The sequence below is a fragment of the Orbicella faveolata genome, unplaced genomic scaffold, assembly GCF_042242905.1.
Source record: "Orbicella faveolata isolate gen_17 unplaced genomic scaffold, um_ofav_v1 contig_46, whole genome shotgun sequence".
Classification (NCBI taxonomy): Eukaryota; Metazoa; Cnidaria; class Anthozoa; order Scleractinia; family Merulinidae; genus Orbicella; species Orbicella faveolata.
This window is the reverse complement of record NW_028301576.1, coordinates 29,155,691-29,171,643: the sequence shown is the minus strand read 5'-3', so window position 1 is coordinate 29,171,643 and position 15,953 is coordinate 29,155,691. Positions and strand designations below refer to the sequence as shown.

General features: G+C 41.0%; 4 protein-coding genes and 1 pseudogene across 4 annotated transcripts; 1 reads left to right on the top strand and 4 right to left on the bottom strand.

Moving 5' to 3' along the window:
* Positions 1 to 378: 378 nt before the first annotated feature.
* On the bottom strand, positions 379 to 1,474 carry LOC149099520 (uncharacterized; annotated as a pseudogene).
* Positions 1,475 to 4,741: 3,267 nt separating this feature from the next.
* On the top strand, positions 4,742 to 6,292 carry LOC149099519 (uncharacterized). The gene has a single exon (XM_089278126.1). The coding sequence runs from the start codon at positions 4,914 to 4,916 to the stop codon at positions 5,922 to 5,924; it is 1,011 nt and encodes a 336-aa protein (XP_089134252.1). The 5' UTR covers positions 4,742 to 4,913; the 3' UTR covers positions 5,925 to 6,292.
* A 4,605-nt stretch (positions 6,293 to 10,897) lies between these two features.
* Positions 10,898 to 12,624, bottom strand: LOC149099518 (uncharacterized). The gene has a single exon (XM_089278341.1). It carries the CDS (start codon positions 12,174 to 12,176, stop codon positions 11,307 to 11,309), a length of 870 nt encoding a protein of 289 aa, XP_089134467.1. The 5' UTR covers positions 12,177 to 12,624; the 3' UTR covers positions 10,898 to 11,306.
* LOC149099517 (uncharacterized) lies at positions 12,322 to 14,091 on the bottom strand. The gene has a single exon (XM_089276857.1). The coding sequence runs from the start codon at positions 14,089 to 14,091 to the stop codon at positions 12,322 to 12,324; it is 1,770 nt and encodes a 589-aa protein (XP_089132983.1).
* A 6-nt stretch (positions 14,092 to 14,097) lies between these two features.
* On the bottom strand, positions 14,098 to 14,637 carry LOC149099516 (uncharacterized). The gene has a single exon (XM_089278342.1). It carries the CDS (start codon positions 14,629 to 14,631, stop codon positions 14,113 to 14,115), a length of 519 nt encoding a protein of 172 aa, XP_089134468.1. The 5' UTR covers positions 14,632 to 14,637; the 3' UTR covers positions 14,098 to 14,112.
* Between the last annotated feature and the right edge of the window lie 1,316 nt (positions 14,638 to 15,953).

Here is a 15,953-nt window from a genome sequence, read left to right as displayed (position 1 = left end):
TGAATTTGGCTTACCACAGGAATTCTCGAGCCACAATACCCTACTATCGCTGTCTGATATGTCTTCACGTGCTTGAGGCTGTGGTCTTTAGGTGCTTTCTTGTACAAGTGTAGAGGTATGAGATTACATTGTGCGCCTGTGTCTGGTTGGAAATGCAGGTAGTTTCCTGACGTAAGCTTGAGAGTTACCAGTTGAGAATCATCAAGCTAGACTGTGGTGATATCTGAGATGCCATATATTTTATCACCCTTGGTTTCTTCGGTTTCGTTAAGCTCCACAACTCTTGCTGTTTGGCTGTGATTGTTTCCATCGACCAATGCTCTGCTCCTGCACACGGCTACAAAGAAATTGTACCTTCCACACTTAGAACATGTTCTTCTAAATGCTGGACAGCTTTCTCTCCTCCTCATGTCGTGTGTTCCATAGTTCCCACATTCCTTTGTTGGCTGAAACCCAAACCATCATTTCCTCTGCCCCACATGGTTCCCTCTTGTTCGATTGATTTATGGCATTCACTTGTTTTGATTTGGGATTTTCTTCAACAGCCTTCATTTGCTCGGTTGTGCTCTCCAATGTGAGGCAAATTTTGTCTGTTTTCTTCAGCATTAGACTTGTTCCGCATAACAGTTGTCTTCAAACCTTTGGATCTCGTATTCCAAATACCAGGCGGTTGCGAAGAATTTGTTCAGGCGTAATTGTATCGAAATTGCAACCCCCAGCTAGCTTGCGTAGCGCTGTTCTGTATTGATCGTAGGATTCTCTAAGCTCTTGCACCCTGTGGTTGAATCTGTAGTGATTGAAAGGTACATTTTGTGGCTCGCAGTGCATGGCAAACTTCTTCAAGACTGGCTAAATTTTCTTGTTGTCACCCTCATGTGCCCAGTCTGTAAATGTCGAATACACTTCTCAGGCTTCCTCCCCTATCACTGTTAGTAGAGTGGTGACATGGACTTTCTCATCCTTTTCGTCCAGCTCTGTAGCCAATGTATAGTTTCTCCACGCTAGTTCAAATTTCTTCCATTTCTCACCCATGTTCCATTGTGTATCTCCAGCAGTGACAGCGGCGGTAAATGTGATGTCACCATCCTTCTTGTTTGTGAATCAGGTTGATCAACGTACCACCAAGGTATCTGACAAAAGTTCTATCCTGACGCTGCCACCATGTAAAGATTTGCACAGGCCCAGAACATTTAGAAGTGATTTATTCAAGATTTAAAACGGGAAAATCACGCAACTAGGACACTACCCATTGCATGACATTAACATTGATCACATGATAATCTTGAGGCATCTCAATACAGGAATGTCAGTCTTAACTTCCTCCACTCTGTTATCTTCCCTTCCTTGCCCTTCTCTCTCTATTTTTTTCCATCACCTAGAGGGATTTTAAGGCCTTTAAGAGTTGCAAAATCAAAGTGCATATGGGTGATTTGGTTCAAAGTATTGACACAGTTTTCATAAATCCAGTCATATATTGGCATACAATGTATCCTGACATTTCTCAGAAAAAGTTGAACAAGAAAGTTAAGTGTAAATCTTAGGAGAAACTAGATGACAGTGGAAAGGAATGCTTGCATTCATTAGCTTCTACACAAATTGCACTTTATGCTACCCTTAGTAACCTTGAAGTCGCTGTTGGAAGAAAATCCAATGCAGCTAAAACAACTTTACTTAACGAGTAAATGTCTGATGCACAACTCTGCCTACGACTCCCATTCACAATTTCGGGGGCAATGTGAGGATATCGCTTCCTGTATTCTTTTTGTTTGACTTGAGATAACAGCATTACTGTCTTAGGATTTAAAAAAATGTGCTTTGCTGAAATCTTTTATAACAGGATTGCATTCCACTATAGCAACCATGAGGAAAGAAATCTGAAATCGAAGTATTTTTGTCAGGTGATTAAAGATGCAAAGGGCAATGGTAGAGAAATGTGACCGGCGATAAAACAAGTGCTCCCTGATGCTAAAAAGTTTACTGTGTTTTTCATCTTTGGGAAAGGAAAGTGGCACATCAAAAACCTCTCTGCCCTAACGATTATGAACCACTACTTTGTGTTTATTGGTAAAGCTTTGGCAAACTCCTTTTGAAATATATCTTCTACTCCTACTTTTAGCACTCTACAATCTGAATTCCACCTATATGACATCAAATGAAAATGAATCTATAATGAAGGCAACAATAGTGAGGGTCTTAAATGACTGCAACAAATTTAGATCAAAAACAAGAGTTGGCTGAAGAATCCAATTATGAAGGTTTCCATTCCTGCTCACGCCATTCCATCACAATGTTGTTAATCCTCAAATAGTTGTGCAAATGCCACGAGAGTGTATGTGGTCTAACGTTTTGACGGTATCTTTCAAAATTCCAAGCCAAGTTGGTTTGTCCAGTTTTTTCTTCTTGATTAGGTTGGACAAAGTTACACTTTTGTCTTTATGGCCTTGAAACTTTGTAATGAGATGTTGGAGCTCACTCTTGTTACAATACCAAAGGGAATAAGGATTCCACATTGATCTTCAAGGTGGCTGATAATTTTTTGTCATGCCAAATGTCCTTCTTCATGTAGTCATGACCATGTAGTCATGACCACCATCATGACTTTTCAGCTTCAAATTCTCTGATGCCAATTACGACCTCCCTATAAGCTACGTAGCAATTTCCAAAAGTACCACAGCCCAAAAACATTTCCAATTTCACAAGTAAGGAGGGATCTATCTTTCTTATGTGGCAATGTTCAACTTGTCTCTTAGATTCAGTGTCTTATGTGTTTTTGGAACTGGGTTTTCCAGGGACAAGCTCCTGCCCATTTTTTGTTGCTTTCTTGCGGTCCTTTTTGTTCCCCCACCTCTTTTAGGCTTCCTTTCTGATTTTCTTCAATTTTTCTTTGTCCTTTACCACTTTATGCTTTTTTTTCAAACATTTTTATTATTATCACAACATCACTTAAATCACTTTCACTACAAAACTTAAGGTTACAAAAATTATATTACAAGAATTAAGATTACAACTAACACAATACATAATATATATCCAGGCTTGCTTTGACCCATACTGTATAGTATGTTAGGTTATAACCATTTACAGTAAGGAGAGGAGAGGCTTCCATAGTAAAAGAAATTTTGCCTTTTGGGCTTTAGAATATAAAATCAATCTTTGGACAATTAACTTATCTTTAACAAATTCAAGAAAGTGAAAAAAGCTTGACGGTTTAAATTCAATTCTTTGGAGAAAGATGTATCTCTTGCCAAGAAGGATGTAATAATTAAAGATATGCAGTTTAGGATTTAGGTAAACATTCACTACTGTGATTTTTCCACCGGCTTATTACTTCAAACCAAAACGTTTGAATTACAATACAGTTAACTAACACATAGAATAGTGTTTCTAACGAGTCACAATGTATGCAAAGAGGAGAGTTTACGATCTTCATTTATACAGCAACACACCACGTGGAAGAATATTATGAATAGTCATATTGAAATATGCTTGATTTTGTTTCTTTAGTTATTTTAAATGGAAGTGTATAAATTGTACTAAGCTTGGAACTCTCTACTCCTTATCTACAAAGTCTAAGGCTAGCAAGCAGTTCTGCAATTTTCCTTTGAATAAGTACATCGTAAGCCTTTTTACTAGTGGTTGTGCTAATTTCTATAGTTGTATTTTGTTCCATACCTTGATTGACCATGATAAATCCTGGTCTCAAAGGACACTTCCATCTGTAAGGTATAGCTGATATTAGATCATATAACCTAGTAAAAGGAGCTCAAGACCAGTTTTTAAAAGAAACTTATGAAGTGTAAGAAATCTAAGAATGAAAGATGCGAATGCAGCCATGACACTACTGGAAAAATGACCTGAAAAAATTTCAGGCTCTGAACGGGATTCAAACCCATGACCTTTGTGTTACCGGTGCAATGCTCTGTAAGAATATCTGTTGTTTTCATCTAGTAGGTCTTTGATTCCTAGTATACCAGCTTCATGCCATTCTTTCAAATAAAATGATGTACTGTCTATTAAAATGTGCTTGTTATTCCATAGAATTACATTTCTAAAGTAGATTTCATTGTCTGAAACAGGGGGAGCTGGCAGCTACCTTTGATCTCACTGCTTTCCTGGTTACTATGATTGCCCCAGTAGAGAAATCTGTCAATCACTTGAGAACCGTAGGGAGCTTGCGCAAAACGCAAACATAATGCAAGGTTCGCCACCATTTCTGTTCAGGATTTTCCTTTGATGCTTAATTTTTTAATTCACTATTAGTACTTTTTAGCAACAGCTCTGAGACAATAAGAACTAAGGAAATGAGGGGCCAACTTTGTGCCAGATTAGCAACAAGTTCAGGCTGATATTTTTCTGCTGAGCGTGGTGAATTTCACATTGTTGGTTGCTTTATTAGGGAGATAACTATTGTAGGCTGCTTTTATTTTGCTGTGGAAATTTTAAAGTTCATTACCTCCCATCTTCACACCGACAAAAGAGAAGTTTTCCTTTGCAATTATTCTTCTCTAATTTCTGTGGAAAATAGCGATGTTGAACGGTTTCATGTCTGCCATCATGTATAGCGAAGCCTCTGAATGGAAGTCTTTGAAATATTTCCCAACTGTTTGTTACGTATATGGTTTGTCTTACCATATTTGGAGTAAACATGTGCGTTCTAGTTCTATGTAGCTTACATGAAGTACGCATCAAACGAGTTGAGTTGCATTGCAAATGGTGTCTTGTCGTGCCATCTGTAACATGGTGTCAGAAGTGTTTTGTTGATCTTATGGCGAGCTGCAGCACTCAAGATTACGTCTTCTGGTTGATATTCAGTCAAAGCAGTTACTGAAGCGAAACGAAGCGATGATTCCTTGATTTACGGTACGTACAGCGAATTTCAACATCGACCACATGCGTTGAAACCCAGCGAAACGATGTCAGACACCGAACAAGATCCTCCACCACCAGCTCCACCGCAAGCTCCACAGCCTACTCTGCCGCCTCAAGTCCTCAGTTTTCCTTCAAATTTTCCAGTACCAAGCGCTATGGTTTGTCGTGGAGATATCACGAGCAACTGGGAATTTTTTAAGCAACAATGGCAAGATTATGAGGTAGCAACGGGTTTGGATCAGAAGAGTCAATCGATCCGATTAGCAACCTTCCGTTCTGTTATGGGAAAGGAGTGTCTGCAAATTTTCCTGAATCTGAATTTTGGCACCGAAGTACTGACGATAACTTCAGCATTGAAGGCGCTGGAAAACTATTTCCTACCAAAGAGAAATGTCGTCTATGAGAGGTATGTCTTTAACTCTTGCATTCAAGTACCCGAAGAAACTGTTGATTGCTATGTCAATAGATTAAGAAAACTTGCAGCATCGTGTCAGTTTGGAGCACTTGCAGAAGAAATGATACGTGACAGGCTAGTTATTAGAATACAAGATAAGGGTACAAAAGCCAGATTGCTCAGAGAGAAAGATTTGTCTTTGGATAAAGCTCTTGACATGTGTAAATCAAGTGAAATAACGAATAAGCAGCTAAAGTCGATTCAAAAGGATGAGAAACAAAACAATGAGGAACTGAACTTAGTTCATGTGAAGCGTAAACCGATGCAAGGCAAGATGCCTTCTCATCCGAAGAAACCACCAAATCCAAAGAAACCTGACAAAAAATGGAAATGTAAATATTGTGGCCAACAAAAGAAGCATGCCAAGCAGACAGAATGTCCAGCTTATGGTCAACAATGTCGCAATTGTAAAAGAATGAACCACTTCGCCAAAGTGTGTCAGGCAGGCAAAGAGAAGGTTCATGTCGCTGAAGTGGCAGAAGGTTACGAGTCTGAGGAATCATTATTGAAGATAGAAGAAATTACTGCAATTAATGGTAGTGGTAAACAGTTGACATCCAGTATTACCTTTGTGATAGAAGAGCAGTCAAAGAGCAACTAGTATGTCAGTTGGACACTGGTGCAACTTGTAATGTGATCAGTCACAGAAATTTAGTTCAGCTGTTGCAGAATGGTGATCCCCCCTTGTCTAAGTCCAATGCCCAGCTAAAGCTATTTGATGGTAGCTTGATGAAGCCTGTAGGTGAGACCACACTCACAGCAGAGAGAAGGGGCAAGCGTCTGGACCTGAGATTCCAAGTTGTTAAGAGTTCTAACAAACCCCTCTTATCGGCTGAGGCTTGTGAGCAGTTGGGACTTCTCAAAGTGGATATAGATCCTGAAGAGTCCATTCATGTCCTGAAAAGCAGTAGTAACCTGACCAGAGATCAGATTCTTGTTCAGTACAAAGATGTTTTTGAAGGGTTAGGCCATATTAGTGATACAACCATTATCACAGACCCCAGCGTAAAACCAGTGCAGCATTCTCCGCGCCGAGTGCCAGTTCCCCTGCGTGATAAGGTCAAGGCCAAACTTGATGATCTGGAAAGGAAAGGAATCGTGGAGAAAGTCACAGTACCGACCGACTGGATTAGCAGTATGGTGGTTGTCGCAACACCAAATAAGATTAGGATTTGTTTGGATCCTAAAGATCTTAACAAGGCAGTCATCCATCCAAAGTACCAAATGCCTACTCTAGATGAGTTGTTGCCCAAGCTTAGCAATGCCAAAGTGTTTAGTACCTTAGATGCTAAAGATGGGTTTTACCAGGTTGGATTAGATGAGAACAGCAGTCTCAAGACAACATTCTGGACTCCCTTTGGGCATTACAAGTATTTGAGGCTACCCTTTGGTATCAACCTGGCTCCAGAAGAGTTCGAATGCAAATTGCATGAGAAGCTCGATAGTCTTCCCAGTGTAGAAGTGATAAGAGATGACATATTGGTCATGGGCTATGGAGAGAATGATGAAGAAGCAAATCGAAATCATGACGAGAACTTGATTCGTCTGCTAGAGCAAGCTCGAAAAGCCAATCTGCGTCTAAACAGCAGCAAGTTGAACCTCAAGAAGTCTGAAGTCAGATTCATGGGACACTTGATCACCAAAGATGGGTTACAGCCAGATCCTGAGAAAGTGAAGATCCTGAGAAAGTGAATATGGGTTAGGAGCAGCTTTATTACAAAACGGCCAGCCAGTTGCTTTTGCTTCACGGTCCCTATCACAGACTGAGAGACAATACGCTCAAATTGAGAAAGAGTGTTTAGCGATTGTCTTCTCCTGCGAAAGGTTCAATCAATACCTCGCCGGTCGTAAAAAGATAACAGTTGAGTCAGATCACAAACCCTTACAGTCCATTTTCCAGAAGTCAATCCTCTCTGCTCCATGTCGACTACAAAGAATGATGTTGAGGCTACAGCGCTTTAACCTAGAGGTTAAGTACAAGCCAGGTGCACAGATGTATGTTGCCGATCACTTGTCTCGAGCCTCGCTTGCTGTCAAGAAGGAGATGACAGACAACTTTCAAGTTTTTGCTCTTGAACTTGAAACACTTACTCCCTTTGATTCCATCAAAGTGGCTCCAGAAAGGTTAACTCAGCTGCAGAAGTGCACAGCACAAGACCTCGTCTTAGAGAGCCTGAAGACCACTGTTCTAACGGGATGGCCTGAGAGAAGAGAGCAATGCCCAGTACAAGTTCGTGACTACTGGAACTACAGAGAAGAGATTTCACTCCACAATGGTATTCTATTTAAGAGTCAGGGAGTGATTGTCCCCAAAGCCATGCGGCCAGAGATGCTCTCAAGAATTCATTCAAGCCATCAAGGAGTCGCATCATGCCTAAGAAAGGCCAAAGACATCGTATTCTGGCCTGGAATGAATTCAGAAGTCAAAGCCCTGGTTGAGAGATGTGCTGTCTGTGCCGAGTTTCAGGTTAGGAATGCTAGTCAGCCAATGCAGTCTCATCAACTTCCAGACAGACCTTGGAGTAAAGTGGCTACAGATTTGTTCACTGTTAGTGGAAAGAATTACCTCACAGTCGTTGACTATTACTCAGATTTTGTAGAAGTTAGTGAACTTGAAGATACCACCTCACATGCAGTTATACAAGTACTCAAAGAACAATTCAGTAGACATGGAATCCCGGACACTGTTGTCTCAGACAATGGATCAAAGTACAGCAGTCAAGAATTTCACGAGTTTTCACTCAGCTGGGAGTTTAACCATGTGACATCATCACCACACTACCCAAAGTCAAATGGGAAAGCAGAGTCTTCAGTGAAGACAGTTAAACTGCTATTTAAGAAAGCGGACCGAGATGGGAAAGATCCATGGCTATCGCTACTAGACTACAGGAACACACCTACTGAAGGTATAGGTGACAGCCCCGCCCAGAGGCTTATGTCGCGCCGAACACGAACTCTCTTACCAACAGCGTCAAGCCTTCTGTGTCCCAAAGTAAGCGCACATTCTACAGAGAAATTAGAGCGGAAAAGGCAAAAGGCGAAGTTCTACCATGACCGTCATGTGAAGCAGTTACCTGAATTAGAGATTGGACAAGAAGTCAGAAGTGCACCCCTGCGAAAGAACCAAACGTGGAAACCAGCTACTTGTGTTGAGAAACTGTCAGACAGGTCATATGTAGTCCAAGCAGGCAGTGAGACCCTCCGAAGAAACAGGCAGTTTCTGAGACCTGCAGCAGAATCCTCGACACCAGAAAAGCAAAGCACCAAGGTTAGCTCACATGAGTCAGGAGTAAATCACAAGGAGACACCTAGAGTACCTGAGTTACCTGCTATACCTACTAGGCCTGACAAAGATTCCTTGAATGAAACTGTTGCTGAAGAGACTAATGTTCCATTGTTAGCACCTCAGAAGACAAGAACCCGGACTGTTCGTCCCCCTTCAAGATTTAAAGATTTTGACATGAAGCGTTAAGCAAAGGCTAGACTTTGAACACTTTAAGTTTGTTTTAGCAAGCTCGGATAAACTGATTTAGTTTGACATAGAGCACTTTCAGAAACAAAGTGGATTTGTGTAAGTTTGTTTTAGGCTAGTTTTTGCCAGATATTTGTTTATTAGTTTTTCTTTTTTTAAAGAAAGGGAGATGTTACGTATATGGTTTGTCTTACCATATTTGGAGTAAACATGTGCGTTCTAGTTCTATGTAGCTTACATGAAGTACGCATCAAACGAGTTGAGTTGCATTGCAAATGGCGTCTTGTTGTGCCATCCGTAACACTGTTCAGCTAGAGTTGTATATTTAAACTTGAGCTTACATCAAACAAGCTTTTCTATCTACAGTTTTGTCTGCATTTCCTTTTAATTTCCCTGCTATGTGTCGAGTTTGAAGACTTTCTACAAGTGATTTAAATCGTGAGACTTGAAGGCAATTATAGATTACTCAACAAGATTTGCATGTTTCAGTAATGCAGTGATAGTAAAGGTATTGGAAACCTCCATTCCTTACTGTCCAGCTCCCAAATTTGAAAGCATTTTCCTGCTTGAGCTGCATGGGAATGCCCAAAATGGAATTGCTGGGCACAGACTTAATGTGAACTTTTACTAGGTTGAGGTACTTCCTTTACAAGGTATTTACAATTTCTTGGCCCGTGGAAATAAAGAAAGCAGCTCCTGCTCACATGCTTTGGAATAATTTATACTGGTGATAATTGTCAGTTTTGTTTGTGTGGTGGAAAAAAAACTCAGTCATACTTCTGGATATCAAAAAAAGGGCTGCGATACATCTTCAAAGGGAGATATGAAATGGACCCTACCTGTATGTATGTGCTAGCTAGTAATGAGGTAGACAGGCATTATGGTCATTTATCCAGAAAACTGACTTTAGCTTGGACAAACCTGAGTCAACAGAACCTCCACAATGTTGAAATAGGCCAAATTTAATACTTGGCTCCAAGAGAATAACAAGAAGTGTTTTATTCCTTTAAGGCAAAGAAATGAGCAAGAAATGTCGTAACAGTAGGAAAGTGTCGGCTATCAGTGGCTAGTTTCTGTAATGAAAGGACAGTTAAATAAAACAAAATGAAAGCTAAAGAAAGTCAGAAGAATGCAGTCTTTAATAGCACTTGTCACCAATGGCAATTCTTGGTGCAATAGGGGACCATGAACTGTTTGAAAACTGTTTCAGAGGTAGCAAAAAAACAAATGGTGCCTGGGACTACAGAAAGGGCAACAAAACTTTGTAGTAAAGTCAAACTTTTTGCACAATCGCTACAATAACTACTTGATTGGGCCATTATTTAAGCAGTAAAGTCTAGGAGATCAAAACAAAAGTCTGAGGATAATTATGAAGAAACAAAAACATAAATTATTAGTTTAAAATATGGATGAAAGAGATGGTGGTGATTCTCAATTCTGCCGAGGGACCTATCCAGTATTCGCAATGTGCAGCGAGTTTGATTTCACATTTTTGCATAGGGGTTTTTGTAAAAGATGACGTGCTATCAGCCAATCATCTAATCTGCATTTTATTTTCAAGTCAGATGTTCACAAAGTAAATTGTTTTTCTTTTGGATGTAGTGTTCTCCACACGTTGTCTAAATCTAAAATACACATTAATTGCATGATCTCACTAGCAACATTTTTTCTTGACAAAACACCACATCCTCCTTTATCGGTTTTAGAAGGAGGGCAATTAAAATCACTCCCTACTATAATTTGTCACTGGGAAACTGTTCAAGTAAAGATCTGAGTTTAAAAAATATAATTTGAATGTTACCATTATTAGGTGTGTAAAAATTGTTTACATTCAAACACAGACGACCAGAGTTTGGGAATAAATTCGGAGCTTTATTGTTACACTGAGATCAAGAGACGAAATAAAACTCCGACACCTTAAGGGTGGGAGGGAATTAGGGTGAACCAAAAAACGGTTCGAACAGATCGACAAGAGATTACAGCTGACATACGATTCTAAATAACTTGCTTAACAACGGGCTGTTACATCAATCAACAATTAACTATCATCACTTAGGTAATGATTAACACAATTGTTTACATTCAAACACAGACGACCAGAGTTTGGGAATAAATTCGGAGCTTTATTGTTACACTGAGATCAAGAGACGAAATAAAACTCCGACACCTTAAGGGTGGGAGGGAATTAGGGTGAACCAAAAAACGGTTCGAACAGATCGACAAGAGATTACAGCTGACATACGATTCTAAATAACTTGCTTAACAACGGGCTGTTACATCAATCAACAATTAACTATCATCACTTAGGTAATGATTAACACAATTGTTTACATTCAAACACAGACGACCAGAGTTTGGGAATAAATTCGGAGCTTTATTGTTACACTGAGATCAAGAGACGAAATAAAACTCCGACACCCAGACCCAAACTAGATTGTCTGTGTCTATGAAATTGAAGGAAGTTAAAGAATAAAAGAAAAAAAATAAAAATATATATATAGAAAAAACTAGCTAGAGACCAAAGCCCTGTAAGTTCTGGGCCATGGCATCTACGGCGGCTCGTTTCTGGTTATCGGTCATTTCGAGATAAACTAAATAAGCGTCGCTATGCCAGTCCCCTTGTAATTTAATAAATTCTGCGGGGAGTCCGCAATCGAAGACAAAAGTAGCACCCCCACGCCGAAAACTATGAGGAGAAAATGCACTAGGATCTGCCCCGATTGCCTGGATAGACCTAGCAAGAAAACGGGAAAACTGTGAATAAGTGATAGGCTGACAGGACGCCAAAGAACTGTCGCGCACTGAAAAAAGTGGAGCACTAGCGGGCACCTGGTTCAACTCGAGATGCGTTTCTAAAGCAGTGACTGGACAAAGCTTTGAACCAGGAATAACTGGCAAGGGAATGCTTAGAGAACGCTGAGCGAACTGAATTGTTTTTGTTTCAAAAATGTGCAAATATGCCGTGTGCTCTTTGAAAATAATATGACCGCGACGGACAACCTTAGGGGACGAAATACTGCGTAGGCTGTCAACGACTAGATTAGATTTACGTAAAAACGAAAAGAAAGCAACAAGAAAAAGCGCCATGCGATGCAACATAAACGGAGTAATGGCTTGTTTCCTGTTTAGTTGCATACCGAGAAAACGCTTAGCCCCCCTGATGATAAGCTTAAAAACATAATTCTGTTCCCAGCCCAGAGCGAAACCGTACAATTGATGAAAATGTTTTAGACTAGAAATATGGTTCTGGATAGTGCCGAACTGGCGACCAACATAAGCAAGATAAGCTACATAACGAGACACGATATTAGCGTCCAAAGGAAATGAACGAAAATGAAAATTATCGCAAAAACGAAGATAAGAAGCAAGATGCGATTTCATATTCTTCTGAGTGGTTTCGGCATAGGCCTGAGATTTAAGCTCATCTCTTACCTGGTCGATTACCAGGATCCTGGGATAATGGCCTATAATAGATAGAAGAAAGTGAAAATAAGTACTTATGAAGCTACTAAAAGGTAGAAGAAAACTACGATACTTGAAAGCGTAAGAGGTGTTCTGGCACCTCGATAAAAGAATACTGAATTCCTAGCTTACTACAATAAAAATAAAAGTCACGCTGAGACTTGGAGTTAAGTTGCCATCTGCTTAGAGCGTCCGCCAAGGTGTTGTGGTCGCCTGGAATGAAGGATGCACGAATCTTGAAATCGTGTAAAGAGGCTGTAAACCAAAGCTGACGCAAACAACGTTGCATAAAACAGTCGCGTGTGACGCCAGAGTTAATGACTGTGACCGCGGCTTCATTATCACAGGAGATGAGAAAATGCCGGCGAGCGAGAGTAGGCGCCCACACTCGAACGGCAAGCACCAAAACAAATAACTCTAAGGCAGTGATATGCTCCGCTTCCTGAACGATGTTCATAGGAAGAGTGACGAAGAAACATTGGTCGAGACATGTAGCCCCACCGCCATGAAGACAAGAGTCCGTGGAGAAATGTAAATCCTCAAAAGACCAAGAATCTGGCTTGATGAAGGAAACACCATTGTACAGAGGAAGAAACGTAAGCCACCAGGCAATGTCCAATTTCATGTCATTTGAAACTACCGCCGTGCGTCGTGAAGATGGAAATGTACGTAAATTGTTTAACAACCGTGACATGAAAATACGACCTGAATTGACACATGCTGTCACAAAAGACAATTTTCCGAGAAGAGATTGCAAGTCTTTGCGACAATAAGAGTCTCGAGTTTGCCAATGTGTCAGTTCGAGTGACAAATCATCAAGACGCTCGCACGGCACGCGAAGACAAAAAGTGGTCGTGTCGACTTCAATGCCAAGGCAGATCATGTTTGTAGCTGGAGGGCAGTCTTTCTCAGGCGAAGCTTGCAAGCCTAGGCTATCGAATAATGACTGAAGCTCGTGAAAGGCGTTGAATGCTCTATCGGGATGTTCCGCGCCGTAAAAATCATCTAAATAAACGTCTGCTGTGTAACCGCGTTGAGTAAAGATATAAATAACAGCCGATGTGGTTCTCTGACATATCATAGCGCTAGTCCGTAAGCCGAACGGACAATGAGTATCGAAATACAGTCTGCCATTAAACTGAAAGCCCAGTAGATTGTAATCTTTTGGATCGATCGGGAGTTGCCTGTAAGCTCGCTGCAAATCTTTTTTGTAGAGAAGACAACCGCGGCCGTGTTGAAGAATAAACTGGCATAAACGATCAATGCCGGGCAGTCTCAGTTTGTATGGCTCGTTAAGATAACTTGAAGCTGAAATGCCGCTATTTACAGAGGAATTTGGTGGATAACTCAAATCCATTACAACGTGCCGTTTGTTAGAGCCCCGCTTAGGAACAGTTTGTAAAGGTGAGCAAACCAAAGGCTGATGTAAGGGGTTGGTTTGAAAGGGACCAGCGATAGCATGATAACCAAGTTCAGTGTGAATATAATGTTCCACATGGTCGGCAAATTCAACCGCGGAGGGATGATTACATGAAGAAGAAGGGAGAATCTCAGCTGTATAACTCACCGGCCAGCCAAAGCGCAGAAAGTCAACAACGTGAGTATCGTGGTAGTCCCGTAAATAAAACTCCCAGGCGGGAATGTTGAGCTGAGATGTAACGGGTAGACGAGCTCCAAACGCATTGGGAAACTCTGATTTAGAAGCCAGAATATGCTGAATTACTGCGGTCGCAGCAAAGTCATCTGAAAAGGAATTAAATCTAGTGTTAGGGATGTCCGTGAGCGATAAGTCCGTAGGAAAAGCTGGAGTCGGTTGGGGCGTAAAAGGGTCCATACTCGGGTTTGAGCTCGCGAGTCACGCCGGCTCTGAAGAATTGAAGTTCACTTCAGGAATAGGAGCACGTCGCTTTGGGCAGTGAAGCATAGGATGATCTTTAGCGCAGACTCGACATTTGTGATGCCCTGCGTACGACACGCTAGTTGAATCACAGGGGCAAGAACCGAGATAATTCCATTGACGACAAGCCTTGGCCTGTGAAGAATCTGGCTTTGACGATTTATTGTTGATGATATCGCTACCAGAGGAAGATCCGCCCCCAGCCGAATTATTCGAGCGTGGCTGGGGAGTGGAAGACCGTAAATCTGAATGCTTGAAGAAAATGGTTGCTGAATCGCGGATTTGAGACTCGTCATCAAATTCCAGGCGACACAACTCCACTTGCTTGGCAATATGAGCATAAAATCCCCTAACACTCCTCCAAGTATAGCTAGAGGCTTTGTGCATTAACAACTCGAGAAGCTGGAGCATAACCTCCCTGCGCTTGGCCTCATATGGCTTAACCATGGCGAGAAAACCAGCAACAAAGTCGGCCATCTCCAACTTCTCGAATTCTAAAGTGGGCACACCTGAGCAGAACTCGTGAGGCTAGTCGATAGTTCTCTTCTTTCTTGTTGTGCTTGGCTTCGACTCCACTCCCTCAACCTTGGTTTCTGCCGCTGCGGCGCGAAGCTTTAAAACTTCCAGCTTGAGAGCCAACTTGTCTCGCTGCAGTTGAGCCAGTTCGATCTCCGCTGTTAGTGCAGATGTGGATGGAACAGCGACTGGAGGATCAGAGAGCTGCCTCGAAAAAGGAGAATCATGAGAACCGTGAGCATGAGATGTTATTAACGGAGCACGAGGCGATAGCCCTGATGCGGCTAATTCGCGATTGAGTTGATCAATACGCATTTGCATGTATTCATAGTCGGGATCCCTGTTCGGCTTGACTTTTCTGCCTGAGCGTCGGGGAAGAACGGGAGAGGTAGAATCCTGATGAGTCATGATGGTCAGAGATGGAACCAAAAAACAGTTCGAACAGATCGACAAGAGATTACAACTGACATACGATTCTAAATAACTTGCTTAACAACGGGCTGTTACATCAATCAACAATTAACTATCATCACTTAGGTAATGATTAACACTATTAGCACATATAAGTTTCTGATCATCTATACAAAACTGCAGGGTAAGAATCCTGCCGTTTTTGGAACGAATTTGATTTTCTACTAGCACTTTAATCCAAGGATTAAACAGAATTGCAGCTCCTTTGCTGTGTTAACTTCCATGGCAGAAGTACACTTTACTGTCTCACTCATTACTCCATATTTTTTCTTGGTTAGTAGAGCTATGTTATTATTGAGTACTTCTTGATGTGTAGTTGCCTAAAGACAGCTTTTCATTTTTTTTTGGAACTGTATAAGCCCCTAATATTTAACGTAGTAAAACTTACTTATTCATAATAACACCAGACAAATATCAATAACTTAATAATTCACAATACAGGAGCCTTCCTTAAGCCTGGAGGAAGCATTACATTACTTACAACAAAAGACAAAAATTACCTTTTATGAAACAAATCAAAGTGGCTATGAGCCACTCAACTTGGAAAATGGATCGCCTGTAAACAGTGACTGGAGGTTTTAGTCTGTTCGGCAGGGTTCGCATTAGGATGGGTGATTTAATAAAAATACACCGTGTTGTAATAACTTTTTTTCTTCCCCTTTCCAAGGCTGGAAAAGACTGCAGAACTCCCAGCCTTGTGTAATGTCTTTCTTCTATTTATCAACTATTTGTTCCTCATTTCGCCATGTCCATAATTATGTGCACTGTAAACATCCATGTATTAGCCACACTTTTTTACACAAAATTGAAGC